Here is an 18,654-nt window from a genome sequence, read left to right as displayed (position 1 = left end):
TGTTTTAGCTCCTCATGGCCCAACACTGTATTAAGACACTTCATGTTGGTGTTTCCTTTATTTTGGCAGTTACCTGGATGAACCTGTATATCTATCTTTGGGAGTATTTGCAAACAGATTTCCTAAACTTAAGTAATTTTGAGCTGAATTCCTTTGTCCATCAACAAAAATCTTATGTGGGTGTCAGTCACAATTTATTTATGAAAATGTTGTACTAGAGCAGAGGGCTGGGAGCGTATATTTCCCTCTTAGACGAGCAGTGATCCATTTTGTTAAAGGCAGATGTCAGAGGTGTTGTGGCTGTAGGGCAGGGCAAACACATGGACATACAGACCCATGTGTCTTTTTTTCACAACCACAATCTCTCAAATACTTCTCTGATTAGCTGTGTAAAGAAAGCATTTATTTATATAGATTTGTGCATACACCTTTAGCTTCCTAACCTAAATAATCTATAGTACTTCAAAAGCCAGAGATGTGGATCTGATTACAAATTAAATGAAAGGCTGCCATACCTTTGTAGATTTGTCAGTAGCACAATGGGTAGTGAACCTCATTTGATCAATTTAAAGGAGAGATGAGAAATACTAACACATTGAGAGTGGGAGGTTGGGGAAGCAGATCTCCACTCAAATCCTCGAAAATCTTAAAAAAGAAATGGCAAAAACCTTTTGGGGAGCAAATTAAATCGTGGGTCGACATCTGACTTAGACTACACATGATATACAAATATAGGACTATGATGAATAAGCATATTTTTAATGTTGTATTTTAATGAAGTATCTGTATATGCAGGGCTAAGGTTACTTCTGTTAGTTATGCTTCCCTCTATTCAAGAAGAGGTTTTCAGACTTTTGCAGAGATTGGAGATGTATTCTGTCTTTGGAATGTGTAAACTGACCTTTTACAGAGATTGGAGATGTATTCTGTCTTTGGAATGTGTAAACTGACCTTTGTAACCTCAAGTGGCAGAGGGATTATTGGGATCCAGCCTGACCTGTTCTTCCTCTCACTGTCTGCACTGAAGATAGTTTTACCAGACCGTTTACCTGATCATCATGGACTCACACTAAACACATAAAACAGCAAATGTGGAACACCTTCAAGTGTCTAAAAAGTTATTATATATGATTGGAGATGTAAATATGTGTCAATCAGTAATGTATTATCGTTTTTATATGATATTTATAGAGTTTTCAAAGTATATAGACAACAGAGGGGGATTTCTGAAGATCTTTAGTAACACAATCAAATCCCAAATATGATTAGATTTAAACCTAATTCTATCTATGTAACCCTCACCATCCCTTTGGTGATGCAATAAAGTTTACATGTGTTAAGCTGGTCTATCAGCCTAATTCCATTTCACCGGGCGTATAAATGCCTTTCGATGTAATACCTTTTTTGGAAAGTTTGTCAATGACCTGCAGGTGAGATCATGTGAGTTTCACAATTATATGATATGTAGACAGAGCTGCTGGAGTTGCATTGTTTAGCTCCTCCTCTGAGGTTGTACCCTCCCTCTTCTCATCTTGCTCCAATAGGGTGGGGTGGGGGAGGTTATACAAATAGCATTCATTGGAGTTCTGTTGTAGTGGAAGTTCTCTGAGCACACACACTTGTTCCATAAAGGAGCATTGGTGTATGAGCTCAGTCTGAAGATGTCGCTTATAGAAGGTCTTCTACAGACATCAAGCACAGTGACACTGCTGGGTACTGTGCTGTTTCTACTGGTCCTCTACCTCCGCTCCTCTGGTTCCAGCTCTGAGGAACAGGGGAAGGAGCCTCCAGGACCGAGGCCGCTGCCCCTGCTTGGTAACATGCTCCAGCTGGATCTCAAGAAGCCCTACTGCACTCTCTTCGAGGTAAGATGAAGTCATCCTTTGCTTTCAGAACAAAACATGTTGAGGTTGACTTGATCTGTGAGATTTGATCTGTTTTTTGCTATTTTACCAGGTTTGAAAAGTTCAGTAAGCAAACTGATGAATGAACTCTGGCACATTGTACATGCTTTTACCTGGTTAATGTTGTTTAGTGTTCTATTCTGTAGTGTATTTCAATAGATATGTCCTGCCCAAGTAGCCTGGTCCCAGATGTTTTTTGTTGGGAACCAGGCTATGGACAAAATACTTTGTGACAGTGACCAATGTGTTGCAAGGAAAGAGATGAGGTCACTTTAGAATATTGAAAGTAAAGGGGATACCTGGTCGTTTGTACAACTGAACTCATTCAACTGAAATGTGTCTTCTGCATTTTACACAACCCCTCTGAATCAGAGAGGTGCGGGGGGCTGCCATAATCGACATCCACGTCTTCGGCGTCCGAGATGCACCCTAGAAATATCCCTTCAGGGATCTTGTTATAACAGACCTGGGTTCAAATACATAGTGTACTGAAGTATTGGACATTTTGTGTTTGAGTATTTAGTAATACACAGCCAAAAACAACTACATCAAATAAAAACAACAAGTAGTTGTAAATACATGCCACTTGTTACATAGGAGCAGTTAATGACCGGTGCAGTTAATGACATGACCAGACAAACAATACTATCTGATGACGGATTATAAAATAGTGCTTTTTAAACGGTAGGTAATCAAGGGAGCAATGAGTCGCCAGGTGTGCATAATGATGGTTGCCAGGTGTGCATAATGATGGTTGCCAGGTGTGCATAATGATGGTTGCCAGGTGTGCATAATGATGGTTGCCAGGTGTGCATAATGATGGTTGCCAGGTGTGCATAATGATGGTTGCCAGGTGTGCATAATGATGGTTGCCAGGTGTGCATAATGATGGTTGCCAGGTGTGCATAAAGATGGTTGCCAGGTGTGCATAATGATGGTTGCCAGGTGTGCATAATGATGGTTGCCAGGTGTGCATAATGATGGTTGCCAGGTGTGCATAATGATGGTTGCCAGGTGTGCATAATGATGGTTGCCAGGTGTGCATAATGATGGTTGCCAGGTGTGCATAAAGATGGTTGCCAGGTGTGCATAAAGATGGTTGCCAGGTGTGCATAAAGATGGTTGCCAGGTGTGCATAATGATGGTTGCCAGGTGTGCATAATGATGGTTGCCAGGTGTGCATAATGATGGTTGCCAGGTGTGCATAATGATGGTTGCCAGGTGTGCATAATGATGGTTGCCAGGTGTGCATAATGATGGTTGCCAGGTGTGCATAATGATGGTTGCCAGGTGTGCATAATGATGGTTGCCAGGTGTGCATAATGATGGTTGCCAGGTGTGCATAATGATGGTTGCCAGGTGTGCATAAAGATGGTTGCCAGGTGTGCATAAAGGTGGTTGCCAGGTGTGCATAAAGATGGGTTGCCATGTGCACATAATGATGGGTTGCCAGGTGTGCACATAATGATGGGTTGCCAGGTGTGCATAAAGATGGGTTGCCAGATGTGCATAATGATGGGTTGCCAGGACCAGTGGTTAGTAGACCGGTGACATTGGGAGTGGGAGCTTGACACCAATACTTTCCAATAAAAAAACTTTGTCTAAATACTAATTGTTTGTAAGTAATTCAATTACATTGACTGGTATTTGAACGTAGGTCTGACATCAACTGTAAACCACTGTCTATTTCTTGACTGAAACATGTTAAACAAGTTGTATGTGATGTCCAGTTATGTGCTTAGTCATATAATATTAAGAGACATAACTGAGTCTATGGTGTACTTTATGTATACTTTATCTGTCCAGCTCTCCAAGAAATATGGTTCTATATTCACGGTTCACTTTGGACCCAAGAAAGTGGTTGTTCTGGCAGGATACAAGACGGTCAAGCAGGCGCTGGTCAACCAGGCAGAGGACTTTGGGGACAGGGACATCACTCCTGTGTTCTATGATTTCAACCAAGGACATGGTAATGATATTTTACTCTTCTGCTGGCTATGTCCTATTCTTAAAGGGATAGTTCACCCAAATGACAACCTGTCTTATTGATTTCCTTAATCTGAAGCAGTCTATGAACAAGCTTAAACAGTAATCCATGTGTTTGTTCTCCAATGTATGTGTTGGCCACAAATATGAGCAAAGGATGAGTCAACATTGTGGGTATGAGTTAACAAATTATGAACTTTTAAAAGTGAGATTTCCACCTAACAGTTACTTTAAATAAACTTTGAGATACACAATCAATTTCAGACACTTTGAGATGAGTTGGAACTTAAATGCATTACAATCTGATGAAAGTCTTATTATAGCCTAATGGAACATGTCTGATTGCTGCATTCACCATTCTGTTTTGCTGCATGTATATCAGCCTGCCCTTTATCCAGTAGATTGGCGTTTGGAATAAGCCAGAAAATGTCTGGTCCAATCAGTGCCCTCGCAGAAACAGTGGTTGGGTTTAACAAACAATGTTGCCAAATACTGTGTTTGAATTAGGCTGTCCTCTGATTGGTTGAAAGTGATCCAATAGCTGACAAGTTAATTTTTAATAATACCACTCCTTTCTGACATTTGAGACTAGAATGGTGAATGCAGAGATCAGACTAGAATGGTGAATGCAGAGATCAGGCTAGAATGGTGAATGCAGAGATCAGGCTAGAATGAGGAATGCAGAGATCAGGCTAGAATGAGGAATGCAGAGGTCAGGCTAGAATGGTGAATGCAGAGATCAGGCTAGAATGGTGAATGCAGAGATCAGGCTAGAATGGTGAATGCAGAGATCAGGCTAGAATGGTGAATGCAGAGATCAGGCTAGAATGGTGAATGCAGAGATCAGGCTAGAGGCTGGTGAATGCATGAGGAATGCAGAGGTCAGGCTAGAATGGTGAATGCAGAGATCAGGCTAGAATGGTGAATGCAGAGATCAGGCTAGAATGAGAATGCAATGCAGAATGATCAGAGCTAGAATGGTGAATGCAGAGATCAGGCTAGAATGGTGAATGCAGAGATCAGGCTAGAATGGTGAATGCAGAGATCAGGCTAGAATGAGGAATGCAGAGGTCAGGCTAGAATGGTGAATGCAGAGATCAGGCTAGAATGGTGAATGCAGAGATCAGGCTAGAATGGTGAATGCAGAGATCAGGCTAGAATGGTGAATGCAGAATGCAGAGGTCCGGCTAGAATGGTGAATGCAGAGATCAGGCTAGAATGGTGAATGCAGAGATCAGGCTAGAATGGTGAATGCAGAGGTCAGGCTAGAATGGTGAATGCAGAGGTCAGGCTGTCATCCTCTGCAAATAATATAAATGTCTAAAATAGTTACAGATGATCATGACCAGAAAGGATGCAGAGATACTTTGGCAGATTATATATATATATATATACAGTGCCTTGCGAAAGTATTCGGCCCCCTTGAACTTTGCGACCTTTTGCCACATTTCAGGCTTCAAACATAAAGATATAAAACTGTATTTTTTTGTGAAGAATCAACAAGTGGGATACAATCATGAAGTGGAACGACATTTATTGGATATTTCAAACTTTTTTTAACAAATCAAAAACTGAAAAATTGGGCGTGCAAAATTATATATATATATATATATATATATATATATATATATATATATATATATATATATATACACACACACATACATACATACATACATACATACATACATACATATACACATACATATACACACACACATATATACATATGGTACATGCTCATTATGAAATGGCATATTATAGTTATTTATTTATAATTATTACTTTGAATTGTCATAAACAAATTACATTCTCTACAGGGATTCTGTTTGCCAATGGAGACTCATGGAAAGAGATGAGGCGCTTTGCCCTGACAAACCTTAGAGACTTTGGGATGGGCAAGAAAGGGAGTGAGGAGAAAATCTTAGAGGAAATCCCCTACCTGATTGAAGTGTTTGAAAAACATGAGGGTAAGAGAATCAGTATCTCTACACTAGTAGTAAAAGTATGATGTATTTTCAGGGTTGCCTAGGCTTAATTGCCTGGTTAAAAATCAGGCTATTTTTAACCACATTATTAGTAAATAGCTAAGTGATTGTGTGGGTTCTGGAAAGCTTATTTTGTAATTAATTAGATGTTTTGTCTATTACAGGTAAGGCATTTGACACCACCCAGCCTGTGCTTTATGCCGTCTCCAACATAATCTCGGCCATTGTCTATGGCAGCCGGTTTGAATACACTGACCCCCCTATTCACAGGCATGGCGGACAGGGCCAAGGAGAATATTCACCTTTCAGGTTCTGCATCAATTCAGGTAGTCTGCTTATTCAGACCATTTTGTTTTCACTGTATTTTTAAAATAAATGTCTGCAATCAATAAAACTAGGAAACAGACGCCTGTTATGAATTCTTGCAAATTAATATGTACATATGTACATAGAAACAACAAAATATTTCAACGTAGGGAAAACACACCAGCTCACAGAAGTATTGAACACTATATAAAGAACAAACACTCACAAAACCATGTGGGAAGCAGCGGGTTAAATAAATATGAACATAATGGGAACCAGGTGTGTTCAATCAAGACAAAACAAATGGAAAAAGAAACATAGATCAGTGGCAGCTAGAAAGCCGGTGACGACGACCGCCGATCACTGCCCGAACAAGGAGAGGCACCAACTTCGACGGAAGTTGTGACAGTACTCCCCCCCTTGACGCGCGGCTCCAGCAGCACACCAACACCAGCCTCTTAGAAGACCCGGAGGACGAGGTGCAGGGAGGTCCGGGTGGAGACGGTGACATTCCTGCAGTAAGGAAGGGTCCAGGATGTCCTCCACCGCACCAAGAATCTCTCCTCCGGACCGTACCCCTCCCACTCCATGAGGTACTGAAGGCCCCCTCGCCCGACGCCTTGAGTCCAAGTAGACTACCTCCCAGATACGCACCAGGTTGTAAGCGCTCCTGAGATCCAATTTGGTGAAGAAGCGCGCCCCATGCAATGACTCTGTCACACTGGCTATGAGAGGCAGTGGGTAACTATACTGCACCGTGATCTGATATATACCTCTACAGTCAATGCAAGGGCGTAAACCTCCATCATTCTTCTTCACAAAAAAAGAAACTTGAGGAGGCAGGTGAAGTGGAAGGCCGAATGTATCCCTGTCCCAGAGATTCGGAGACATATGTTTCCATAGCCACCGTCTCCTCCTGTGACAGAGGGTACCCGTGACTCCTGGGAAGTGCTGCGTTTGCCAGGAGATATATCACACAATCCCCCCGTCGATGGGGGAGGTAGTTGAGTCGCCTTCTTTTTACAGAAGGTGAGAGCCAAATCGGCATATTCAGGGGGGATGTGCATGGTGGAGACCTGGTTTGGACTCTCCACCATAGTTGCACCTATGGAAACACCTATACACCTCCCTGAGCACTGATGTGACCATCCCTTGAGAGCCCTCTGTTGCCACGAAATAGTGGGGTCATGATAGGCCAACCAGGGAAGCCCCAACACCACAGGATAATCGATCACGAAGAGACTAATTATCTCCTCATGACCCTCATGCGTTATCATACATAGTATAGCCATGACCTCCCTAATCAGGCCCGACCCTAAAGGACGACTATCTAAGGCATGTACAGGGAAGGGCACATCCACGGGAACAATAGGGATCCCTAATCTAAGTGCAAATTGACGGTCAATAAAGTTCCCAGCTGCGCCCGAATCTACTAGCGCCTTATGCTGGGAATGCGGGGGAAACTAAGAAAATTCTATTCATACACACATGTGTGCAACAGGGAGCTCTGAGGGAGTCGGGTGCAGTGCCCTGCCTGCTGCCTCGACTCCCTGGGGAACCTCCCCCAGCACCGACCAGCAGTGTGCACTTTGCGGCCACAGGTGGTGCAGGAAACGCCCCCCCAGTTACCCTTAGAGCAGCAACTCCGAGCTCCATAGGTATAGGATCGGAGGTGCTGGGGGATGGAATGGACGGATCCCGATCCGAACGTCCCGCGGGTGGCCAACAGATTATCCAGCCGAATGGATAAATCCACCAGCTGGTCGAGGATAAGGGTGGTATCCCTGCAGGCCAGCTCCCGACGAACGTCCTCACGTAGACTACACTGGTAAGTCGATCAGGGCCCTCTCATTCCATCCCGCACCAGCAGCCAGGGTCCTGAAGTCCTGTGTGCTCCTCATCACCTGTCTGAGATGGAACAAGCATTCCCCCGCTGCGCTCCCCTCAGGTGGATGATCGAAGACCGCCTGGATGTGGGAATAAGGAATAAATATTAACATAATGGGAACCACGTGTGTACAATCAAGACAAAACAAATTGAAAAAGAAACGTAGATTGGTGGCAGCTAGAAAGCCGGGGACAATGACCGCCGAACGCCGCCCGAACAAGGAGAGGCACCAACTTCGGCGGAAGTCGTGACACTTATAAGATGAATGCACTAACTATGAATCGCTCTGGATAAGAGCGTCTGCTAAATGGCTAAAATATTTTATTAATTATATCATTGTAATTATTATATATAATATGGTTAAGTAATTACTAGCGATGGGCACCGATATTAAAAATTATATAAATTTTCGTGATTCCATATCGTATCGGTTTGCATAAAATATTTTGCAACTGTGTATGTTCACTTATCTGTTCACGTCCATGGCTCTTTGAAGTTCAGCCAACTGTTAGCAGATTGTCCGTTGGGCCAGGCGTGAATATTCTGTTATTATAATATTGTATTCATACTGGTTAGTTAGGGAGGCCTATATTATAGGACCATCAACAGGCAATTAATTAAATATGCTTAATTGAGAGCTTGTGAGGTCTGTTTGAGGGTTTTGTGTATGCAGGGAAAGTAATGTGTTCTTTTTACAGAATACTTGTCACGATTCCACCGATATCGGCTCCTCTCCTTGTTCGTTCGGCGGTCGACGTCACCGGCTTTCTAGCCATCGCCGCTCCATTTTTCATATTTCCATTTGTTTTGTCTTGTTCCATACAAACCTGGTTTTCATTCTCTAATCACAAAGCATGTATTTAGTCCTCCGTTCCCCTCTGTGTGAAATTGATTTTATGTTATGTGGGTGTTGTTACACGCCATAGTTTTTGTCTATGTTCCGTGTTTGGGCAAATTTATGTACTTTTGTACTTTCGTTGGACCGGAATAAAGTGTGCCTGTTCACTACACTCTGCTCTCCTGCACCTGACTTCGCCTCCAGTACACACCCTTAACAATAGTAAAAATAATAAACCAACATTACAATATGCTCATATAGATTTGAATATCACTATTGGTGCTAATAATTACATATTTATGCATATGTGTATCATCATTTGAATTTATGCATTTAATAATCTAATCATAGTTGTGGTGTGTTATGTTATAATTAATATAATATTGTTTTATGCGTATTCTACCTGAATCTCTGTGTAGATGTACAACATGTTTCCCTGGTTGGGTCCGTGGATAAACAACCTAACACGTCTGAAAAGGAATATTGCTGATATGAAGATGGAGGTGACAGAGCTGGCGAGGGGCCTGAAGGAGACTCTGAACCCTCATATGTGTAGAGGCTTTGTGGACTCGTTCCTCGTCCGAAAGCAGACCCTGGAGGTATGAAGACTTCATGCAGAATCTGCATCTCACTCATTCATAACAAAGTGTTGCATTAATATTGTTCAGTATGACTATACAGAATAGAATTAATCAATAAGGTCAGAGGGGGTGTGGTATCTGGTCAATTTACCACAGCTAAGGCACTGCACGACGCGAAGTGCAGTGCCTGTATACAGTCCTTGTTTATTGGCCATATTCCACAAAACCCAGAGGTGCCTTGCTGGTGTTATAAACTTGATACCAACATAATTAGAACAGTAAATAAGTAATTTTGCATCACACTAGTGGTATATTGTCTAAGTTACCAAGACATTCGGATAATCAGTATCCAGGAACCAAACTGCCAGGTTTATAGTACTTATTACAACACCTTGTGGTTCACTTTACTGCTGAAAAACACAAGTAACTTCAGTTGTCCAACACTAACATCCCACTGGGCACAGACGTCAATTCAACATCTATTCGATGTTGATTCAACATAATTGATTTTAAATGACGTATATGACTGAATGCCAGCTGAGGGAGGATCTAACCAGTTCTCTGTATCAGTAGAATCACATGTAAACTCAGACTCAAACACTAAAACAGTTCCTCAAGCTGATTTAAAACAATGTGTTGATTATCTGTTTTGTTTACTTTTTTGTTGTTTTCCATATGATTTCTATCTCTGATAAGCTACTCAGGAAAGGGCTAAAAATAGCCCATATTAATATATGTAGCCTTAGAAATAAGGTTAATACAATGGTGTGGCTGTTACTTGGTGTTATTTTAGATTGTAAACTCTCATGGTCAGAACATATTGATTCAATGATTGTAATGATGAGGAGAGGACTTTGTGATAAATCAAATGTATTTATAAAGCTCTTCTTACATCAGCTGATGTCACAAAGTGCTGTAAAGAAACCCAGCCTAAATCCCCAAACAGCAAACAATGCAGGTGTAGAAGCACCACTCTCCACAAAGCAAGCTCTAGTTTGATCTTATCTTAATTATTGTCCAGTCAAAAGAAGGAGCAACTTAATCTGCCCAGAACAGCATGACACATTTACCTCTTCATTGTAATCAGAGGGCTAATATCAATAATATGCATGCCAGTTTCTCTTGGCTAAGAGTTGAGGAAAGACTGACTGTACATAACTCATGTCATCTGAGGGTTTGTTTCTGTTAGGAATCTGGCAATATGGATTCTTTCTACCATGACGACAACCTGGTATTTAGTGTTGGTAACCTGTTTGCTGCTGGTACCGACACCACCGGGACAACCCTGCGCTGGGGTCTGCTGCTAATGGCCAAGTACCCCCATATACAGGGTAAGGATTGATATAAACACAAACACATGCACACACACACCACAGGAGGCTGCTGAGGGGAGGACGGCTCATAATAATGGCTGGAATGGAGTGGTATCAAAAATATGGAAACCATGTGTTCAATTCCATTCCAGCCATTATTATGAGCCCGTCCTCCCGAATTAAGGTGCCACCTGTGACACACAGACATGAAACAGTAAAGCACTCATGGTGTTACAAGTTATAAACATTGGCAAAGGGCCAAATTGAAGAATATATTATGAAACTAGACAAGGATGGCTTGGTTAATGAAGGTTAAACGTTAACTGAGGAACATCTTCCTCAGAATAGTCTCAAATTGTTGGTGCATGGACTCTAGAAGGTGTCGAAAGCATTCCATAGAGATGCTGGCCCATGTTGAATCCAATGCTTTCCACAGTGGTGTCAAGTTGGCTGGATATTCTTTGGATGGTGGACCATTCTTGATACACACAGGAAACTGTTGAGTGTGAAAAGCCCAGCGGCGTTGCAGGTCTTGATACAAACCGATGCGCTTGGCACCTTCACCATACTCCATTCAAAGGCACTTAAATACTTTATCTTGCCCATTCAACCTCTGAATGGAACGCATACACAATCGATGTCGCAAGACCCACTGGTTGTCGCTTATTTATAAAACCCTCACTCCCCCCTATCTGAGATATCTACTGCAGCCCTCATCCTCTACATACAACACCCATTCTGCCAGTCACATTCTGTTAAAGGTCCCCAAAGCGCACACATCCCTGGGTCGCCTGTCTTTTCAGTTCGCTGCAGCTAGTGACTGGAACTGTAATGGTTCTCCTCCTCGTCATCTGAAGAGGAGTAGCAAGGATCGGACCAATGCGCAGCGTGGTAAGTGTCCATATTTTTAATAAAGAAATAGAACACTGAACAAGACCAACAAAGTGAACTAACGGCACCGAAACAGTTCTGTCTGGTGCAGAATACAAACACTCAACAGAAAACAACCACCCACAACTCAAAGGTGAAACCAGGCTACCTAAGTATGGTTCTCAATCAGGGACAATTGACAGCTGCCTCTGATTGAAAACCACACCAGGCCAAAAACAGAAATCCCAAATTATAGAAAAAAGAACATAGACTGCCCACCCCAACTCACGCCCTGACCATACTAAAACAAAGACAAAACAAAGGAACTAATGTCAGAACGTGACAGGAACGAGCTGCAACAAACACTCAAACTGGACAGTTTTATCTCAATCTCTTCATTCAAAGACTCAATCATGGACAGTCTTACTGACAGTGGCTGATTTGCATGATGTATTGTTCTCTACCTTCCCCTTTGTGCTGTTGTCTGTGCCCAATAATGTTAGTACCATGCTGTGGTAGGTCTCTCTTTATGTAGTGTTGTGTTCTCTCGTCGTGGTGTGTGTTGTCCTATATTTATATTTAACTTATTTTTAATCCCAGTCCCTGTCCCTTCAGGAGGCCTTTTGGTAAGCCGTCATTGTAAATAAGAATTTGTTCTTAACTGACTTGCCTAGTTAAATAATGTCTCCATTGTCTCGAGGCTTAAAAATCCTTTGTTAACCTGTCATTTACACTGATTGAAGTGGATTTAACACGAGACAGTAAGATATCATAGCTTTCACCTGGTCAGTCTGTCATGGAAAGAAGAGCAGGTGTTTTTAATGTTTGTATACTCAGTGTACATTTCACTGTATTAACTCCAACCCTCCCTCCTTTCTGTCTCAGATCAGGTCCAGGAGGAGATCAGCAGGGTCATAGGAAGTCGTCAAACCTTGGTAGAGGACAGGAAGAACCTGCCCTATACTGATGCAGTGATCCATGAGACCCAGAGACTGGCCAATATTGTACCCATGTCCGTCCCTCACACCACCAGCCGAGATGTCACCTTCCAGGGATATTTCATTAAAAAGGTCAGATACCTGGATATCCAAATCTCTGTGTTTATTTTGTGACCAACTTCAAATTGTCTTTTTTCCTGAAGGGAAGTTACAGATTCAAAAACAATAAAAGAAATGCATATAAATAGAAGCCAAATCCATTCCCCCCTTCAGTCCCTATCCAACCCTGCATCCTCCTTCCCCACCTGGAAAACATGCCTCCCACCCACCTGTATAAATGTATGGTTGGGATTACAGGATGCCAAGGTCATCTTTTTCTATTGTAACATGTGAGCTGGGAGTCGTGAAGCAAGTTCAGGGAGTTACTCAATAAACTAAACATAATACAAAACGAGAACAAACCATACACAGACATGAAACAGAAACAACGCCTGGGAAGGAACCAAAGGGAGTAATATATGGAAGGTAATCAGGCAGGTGATGGTGTCCAGTTGAGTCTGAGGTGCTGGTGCGCGTAATGATGGTGACAGGTGTGTGTATATAATAATGAGCAGCCTGGTGACCTAGTGCGCCGGAGAGGGAGTATACGTGACATCTATATTCTGTTCCAGTTAAATGATTGTTCAGATTGAATTAGATCTGTGGACCACACTGTTTAAATGGCTAGCTCAGAATATGAGCTTTCCAAAAGTTGTTTATATATTATAGAGATCAGTCCATTTGGGAGCCCAGATAGTGTATTTATAAATCTATCACTGTAAGGTTTGGTAGTTGGGTTTCCCAAGGGACTCTGTAGCAGCATAGCTGACTTTAGTAGTAAATATAGAAAAAAGGAGTTGTATGTATCTTCCAAATCTTGGAATGTTCTCAAACCATTACTGTCCATGATATCGGTAAGGATTCCACATTTGGGGGATGCAAAAAGACCAACACAACACATTATTGTGAAATATTGGAGTATGGGCATGCCATAAGTATATATTTCTGCCTGAAGTTGCAATCCACTTCTTTTGAGTGTGCACATTTATTAAACAACGTTTCATCACTTTTACTCTGAAAATAAGGGGTCCTGTGCTTCACCCTTACTGCAGGGGACATCTGTGATTCCTCTTCTGACGTCGGTCCTTCAGGATGATAGCGAATGGGAGAGCCCCCACACCTTTAACCCCTCACACTTTCTGGATGAGCAGGGAGGATTTGTCAAGAGGGACGCCTTCATGGCCTTTTCTGCAGGTAGATTAACTTCATTATATAACAAATTGTTTCATTGCAAGAAGTAGATCAATTCATGCTATTTTCTGTATCTTTGGTCTCTCTCGCAGGTCGTAGGGTGTGTCTGGGGGAGGGTCTGGCCAGGATGGAGCTCTTCCTCTTCTTCACCTCCCTCCTGCAGTGCTTTCGTTTCTCTCCTCCTCCTGGAGTAACAGAGGATGATCTGGATCTCACACCATTACTGGGGTTCACCCTCAACCCTTCACCTCACCAGCTGTGTGCTGTGAGCCGGGTCTGAGATTTTAACATTAAAATATTGGTGTGACAAACTCAATCAAAAAAGCTAATATGCATCGAAACCCATTAAATGCACCATCATAATAACCAATCCCAGAAATTAGTTTGCGTGACACACAAACATTATTATATTTTGTTTGATCGGTGCCTAGGCTGATTCCAATATCCTTTTAATTGCAAAGGAAGACCACAGTAGTCGAACATACTTCATAGAGTAAAGTTAATTTTAATTCAAAATGTCATGTTCCAGCTAAGAATAAAGTTTATAAAGGTTCTGCTTGGCTTCAACCATTGCATTGTTTAAAATTCCATGGGAAATTAACAGTCTATCAGGGTAAATCACTTTTTGACAGCACCCCATTTGATTTGAATGAAACCTTCCATACATATACTCACCAGACAGTTTATTAGGTACACCCTGTTCATGAAAATGGATCTTATACAGTGAGTCACGTCAATTGCTATATAAAGCTGGCAGACAGGCATTGAGACATTCATTTACTGTTTGAACATTAGAATGGGCAAAAGGTGTGATCTGACTGACTTTGAAGGTGGTATGATCGTCAGAGGAAGGCACGCCGGATTCAGTATCTCCTTTCACGCACGACAGTGTCTAGGTTTTACAGAGAATGGCGCGACAACATAAAACATCCAGTCAGCCGCAATCCTGTGGGTGAAAACAGTTCATTGATGAGGGAGGTTGAAGGAGAATGGCAAGAATCATGCAAGCTAACAGGCAGACAGCAAACAGACAAATAATAAAGTTGTGTATAGAACAACATCTCGGAACGCACACCTTGCTGATCATTGTCACAGATGAGCTATTGCAGCAGACGACCACACAGGGTTCCACTCCCATCAGCTAAAAACAAGAGGAAGCTCCATTGGGAACGCAATAACCAACACTGGACAATTCAGGAGTGGAAAAACATTGTCTGGTCTGATGAATGCCGGTTACTGTTGCATCATGCTGACAGCAGAGTCAGAAGTTGGTGTAAGCATGTGTCTGGTGTCAACGGTACAGGCTGGTGGCGGGGGTGTAATGGTGTGGGGAATGTTTTCCTGGCACATGTTAGGTCCCTTGATACCAATTGAGCAATGATTGAGCACCACAGAGTATTTTGCTGACCAAACCCAATAGAGCATCTTTGGGAAGAGATGGAACGGGCTGTTCACACCATGAATCTCCCGCCATCCAATCTGCAGCAACTTTGTGATGCCATCGCGTCAGCATGGACCAACATCCCTGTGAAACGTCTTCTCACCCTTGTTGAGTCACTGTTCTGGAGGCAGTGGGGGTCCGACCTGGTACTAGATGGGTGTACCTATGTAAAAAGTGCTCAGAAGTCTTTTTGGAGATGAATGCCAAAACATTCAAGAGATAAAGGTGCTCAAAGTTTACTTACTGTATATACTCCGCCATACCATGACACATCCATGTCTTCATCACTGGAAAATATAAAAAGTTGAGATATCATTTTAAGCTTACAAACAGGGTTGTCAAACTATTTTAGAATTTATTGAAAAACATTCAAACAAATAAATATAAATGGTACTTTTTTAAAACTCTTTTTCATATTTGCATATGTTATTACCTTATTTTACATGATCTGAGGTTTAGGTGTTTTGCCCGCCATCGATTGAAACAACATGCTCTTGAATACAGGGTGGTTGTCTTGTTATGGCAGATAAATGTACTAAAATGGAAATCAAATTGAAATTTCAACTTTCAAATGGTACCACAAAAATGGTTGGATCAGAAAATGTTGACTTGAATAGGAATATCTGTTTACATTTTTACTGTCAATCTTTAATAGAAAATCTATTGAAGTCATAGAAATATAGATAATGGAATAGACATGACCATTTAAGTCGACATTCAACGGTGGCTGGACCGTCCACCATCTTTGTGGTAGTAATTCTAAGTTTACATTTCAATTTAAATTTCAATGGTGTACCAGCTAAAATTGCAGTGGTCTGAAGGATAGGTCCATTCAAATAATTATATTTCTATGATTGAAATGACATCCACCCTGTATTCAAGAGCATGTTGGTAGGCACCACATAAAAACCTAGGGTCTAAGATACAACCTATGCAAATATATATTTAAAAAGTGAGTTTAGGTGTTTTTAGATAATTGATGTTAACTTCTTGGATATAGGGGGCACTCTTTTAATTTATGGATAAAAAAACGTTCCCTTTTTAAACAAGATATTTTGTCACGAAAAGATGCTCGACTATGCATATAATTGACAGCTTTGGAAAGAAAACACTGATGTTTCCAAATCTGCAGAGATATTATCTGTGAGTGCCACAGAACTGATGCTACAGGTGAAACCAAGATGAAATTTCAAACAGGAAATGCCCCAGATTTTGAATGCGCTTTCTTCCAATGTCTCCTTATATGGCTGTGAATGCGTAAGGAATGAGCCTACACTTTCTGTCGTTTCCCCAAGGTGTCTGCAGCATTGTGACGTATTTGTAGGCATATCATTGGAAGATTGACCATAAGAGACTACATTTATCAGGTGCTCCGGTTGGCGTCCTCCGTTGCAATTATTGCGTAATCTCCAGCTGCGTGTATTTTACCATTTGCTTCAGAGGAGAAACCAAACTACCACGAATGACTTATCATCGAATAGATATATGAAAAACACCTTGAGGATTGATTCTAAACAACGTTTGCCATTTTTCTGTCGATATTATGGAGTTAATTTGGAAAAAAGTTTGGCATTGTAATGACTGAATTTTCGGGTTTTTTTCTTAGCCAAATGTGATGAACAAAACGGAGCGATTTCTCCTACACAAATAATATTTTTGGAAAAACTGAACATTTGCTATCTAACTGAGAGTCTCCTCATTGAAAACGTCCGAAGTTCTTCAAAGGTAAATTATTTTATTTGAATGCTTTTCTTGTTTTTGTGAAAATGTTGCCTGCTGAATGCTAGGCTCAATGCTATGCTAGCTATCAATACTCTTACACAAATGCTTGTGTAGCTATGGTTGAAAAGCATATTTTGAAAATCTGAGATGACAGTGTTGTTAACAAAAGGCTAGGCTTGTGAGCCAATATATTTATTTCATTTCATTTGCGATTTTCATGAATAGGAAACGTTGCGTTATGGTAATGAGCTTGAGGCTATAATTACGCTCCCGGATACGGGATTGCTCGACGCACAAGGTTAAACGGCCTAATTTAATATATTTTTTTCAAGAAATTATACCATTGTTTGACCACACTGTTTGTCAGCTTTTAAATGATATCAAACTCAACTGTATCTTTTCCAGTGATGAACACATGGGATGGGAAGGTATCTTCTGAATGTTTTGGCATTCACCTCCAAAACAGTCCTTCTCTGACCAATTCTTCCATGGTCAAAAAGTGATTGGATTCCCCCATCAAGCATTAAAAACAAGACACATAGCTCGTTAAAACAGCTGTTAGCCACTGCTTCCATCCAAACCATTGGTTGAGTATTCTTTCCAGCTTTCTTTCTTTTAACAGAGGTCTTATTTGAATGTTCATCTGCTGATGAGCACAGACATTTTATCGCTACATTTCCTTCATAACGCAAAGTTTGAAAATAATTTGTGAAGAGGAAGTTGACGTGATTCATGACATTTCAGCTAGCTAGAAGACAAACAACTATGAAGTTGACACATTAGTCCAATCAAAGCTACCGGAGATAAGACGTTGATTAATCTGTGGCAAATGACATTGAGTGTTCTTGGGCTTGGCATACTAACGTATTATTCTTTACCTCACGTTAGTCTGATTCCAAACGTCGTAAATTGTTAGTTATCTGCACGGACCCAGTCTTCACTATGATTCATCCATACATCAACTGTATCAATCATTTATTTAATAACTAACTAAATAATCACAGAAATGCACAAACAAACAAAGTAATTATGGTTACAAGGAAATGATACGGGATGTGCCCTAGTGGGCTAAACCGGTATGGCGGCTTGGTAGACAAAGGGACTGAGAAGGGTGCGAAAGACAAAAGACACTACACGGTTGATAATTATAACAATTGAAATGCTAATCCTTTGCACATGAACGCTCACTCATTCGGGAATAATTGCAATCAATATAGATTTACGCTCAGTGTGTCGTCATGATCTCTGTTGGAATCGTCCTTCTTTCTGTTGGAATTTCATCTGCCCATCTCTCTGCGTCCCTGGAGTCTTTGGTTAGAATGAATACTTTAGAGTAACATTCAGAAATGTTCTTATAGGATAGATGTTTTGGCGGTTGTCGGTCTTCGCATTCAATGGTACAGAATTCCTAGCTGCTGACTAGTAATTAGTATCAACGATTTGCTCTTATTCTGTCAGTATCGATAGTCTCAGAGTTTAACCACGTGGTATGGTTAAGAATTCAGCAACGAGAAATCCATGGTCTCTACTCATACCTTAGCTCCCTCTGTGATCGAGGTACTGGTCTACTGGGAAATTCCCAAGGTGGG

At 41.4% G+C, this 18,654-nt stretch overlaps 1 protein-coding gene across 1 annotated transcript; it reads left to right on the top strand.

Moving 5' to 3' along the window:
* The first annotated feature begins 1,578 nt into the window (after positions 1 to 1,578).
* On the top strand, positions 1,579 to 14,456 carry LOC123998815 (cytochrome P450 2K1-like). The gene is given in 10 exon segments (XM_046304001.1): positions 1,579 to 1,865; positions 3,711 to 3,873; positions 5,711 to 5,860; positions 6,043 to 6,134; positions 6,136 to 6,204; positions 9,330 to 9,509; positions 10,681 to 10,822; positions 12,560 to 12,744; positions 13,764 to 13,905; positions 13,995 to 14,456. Coding segments are annotated over 10 exon segments (1,515 nt in total). The 5' UTR covers positions 1,579 to 1,661; the 3' UTR covers positions 14,183 to 14,456.
* The last annotated feature ends 4,198 nt before the right edge of the window (positions 14,457 to 18,654 follow it).

This window comes from Oncorhynchus gorbuscha, linkage group LG16 (assembly GCF_021184085.1).
Source record: "Oncorhynchus gorbuscha isolate QuinsamMale2020 ecotype Even-year linkage group LG16, OgorEven_v1.0, whole genome shotgun sequence".
Taxonomy (NCBI): Eukaryota; Metazoa; Chordata; class Actinopteri; order Salmoniformes; family Salmonidae; genus Oncorhynchus; species Oncorhynchus gorbuscha.
The sequence above is the reverse complement of the archived record's forward strand: the minus strand, read 5'-3'. Positions and strand labels throughout refer to the sequence as shown.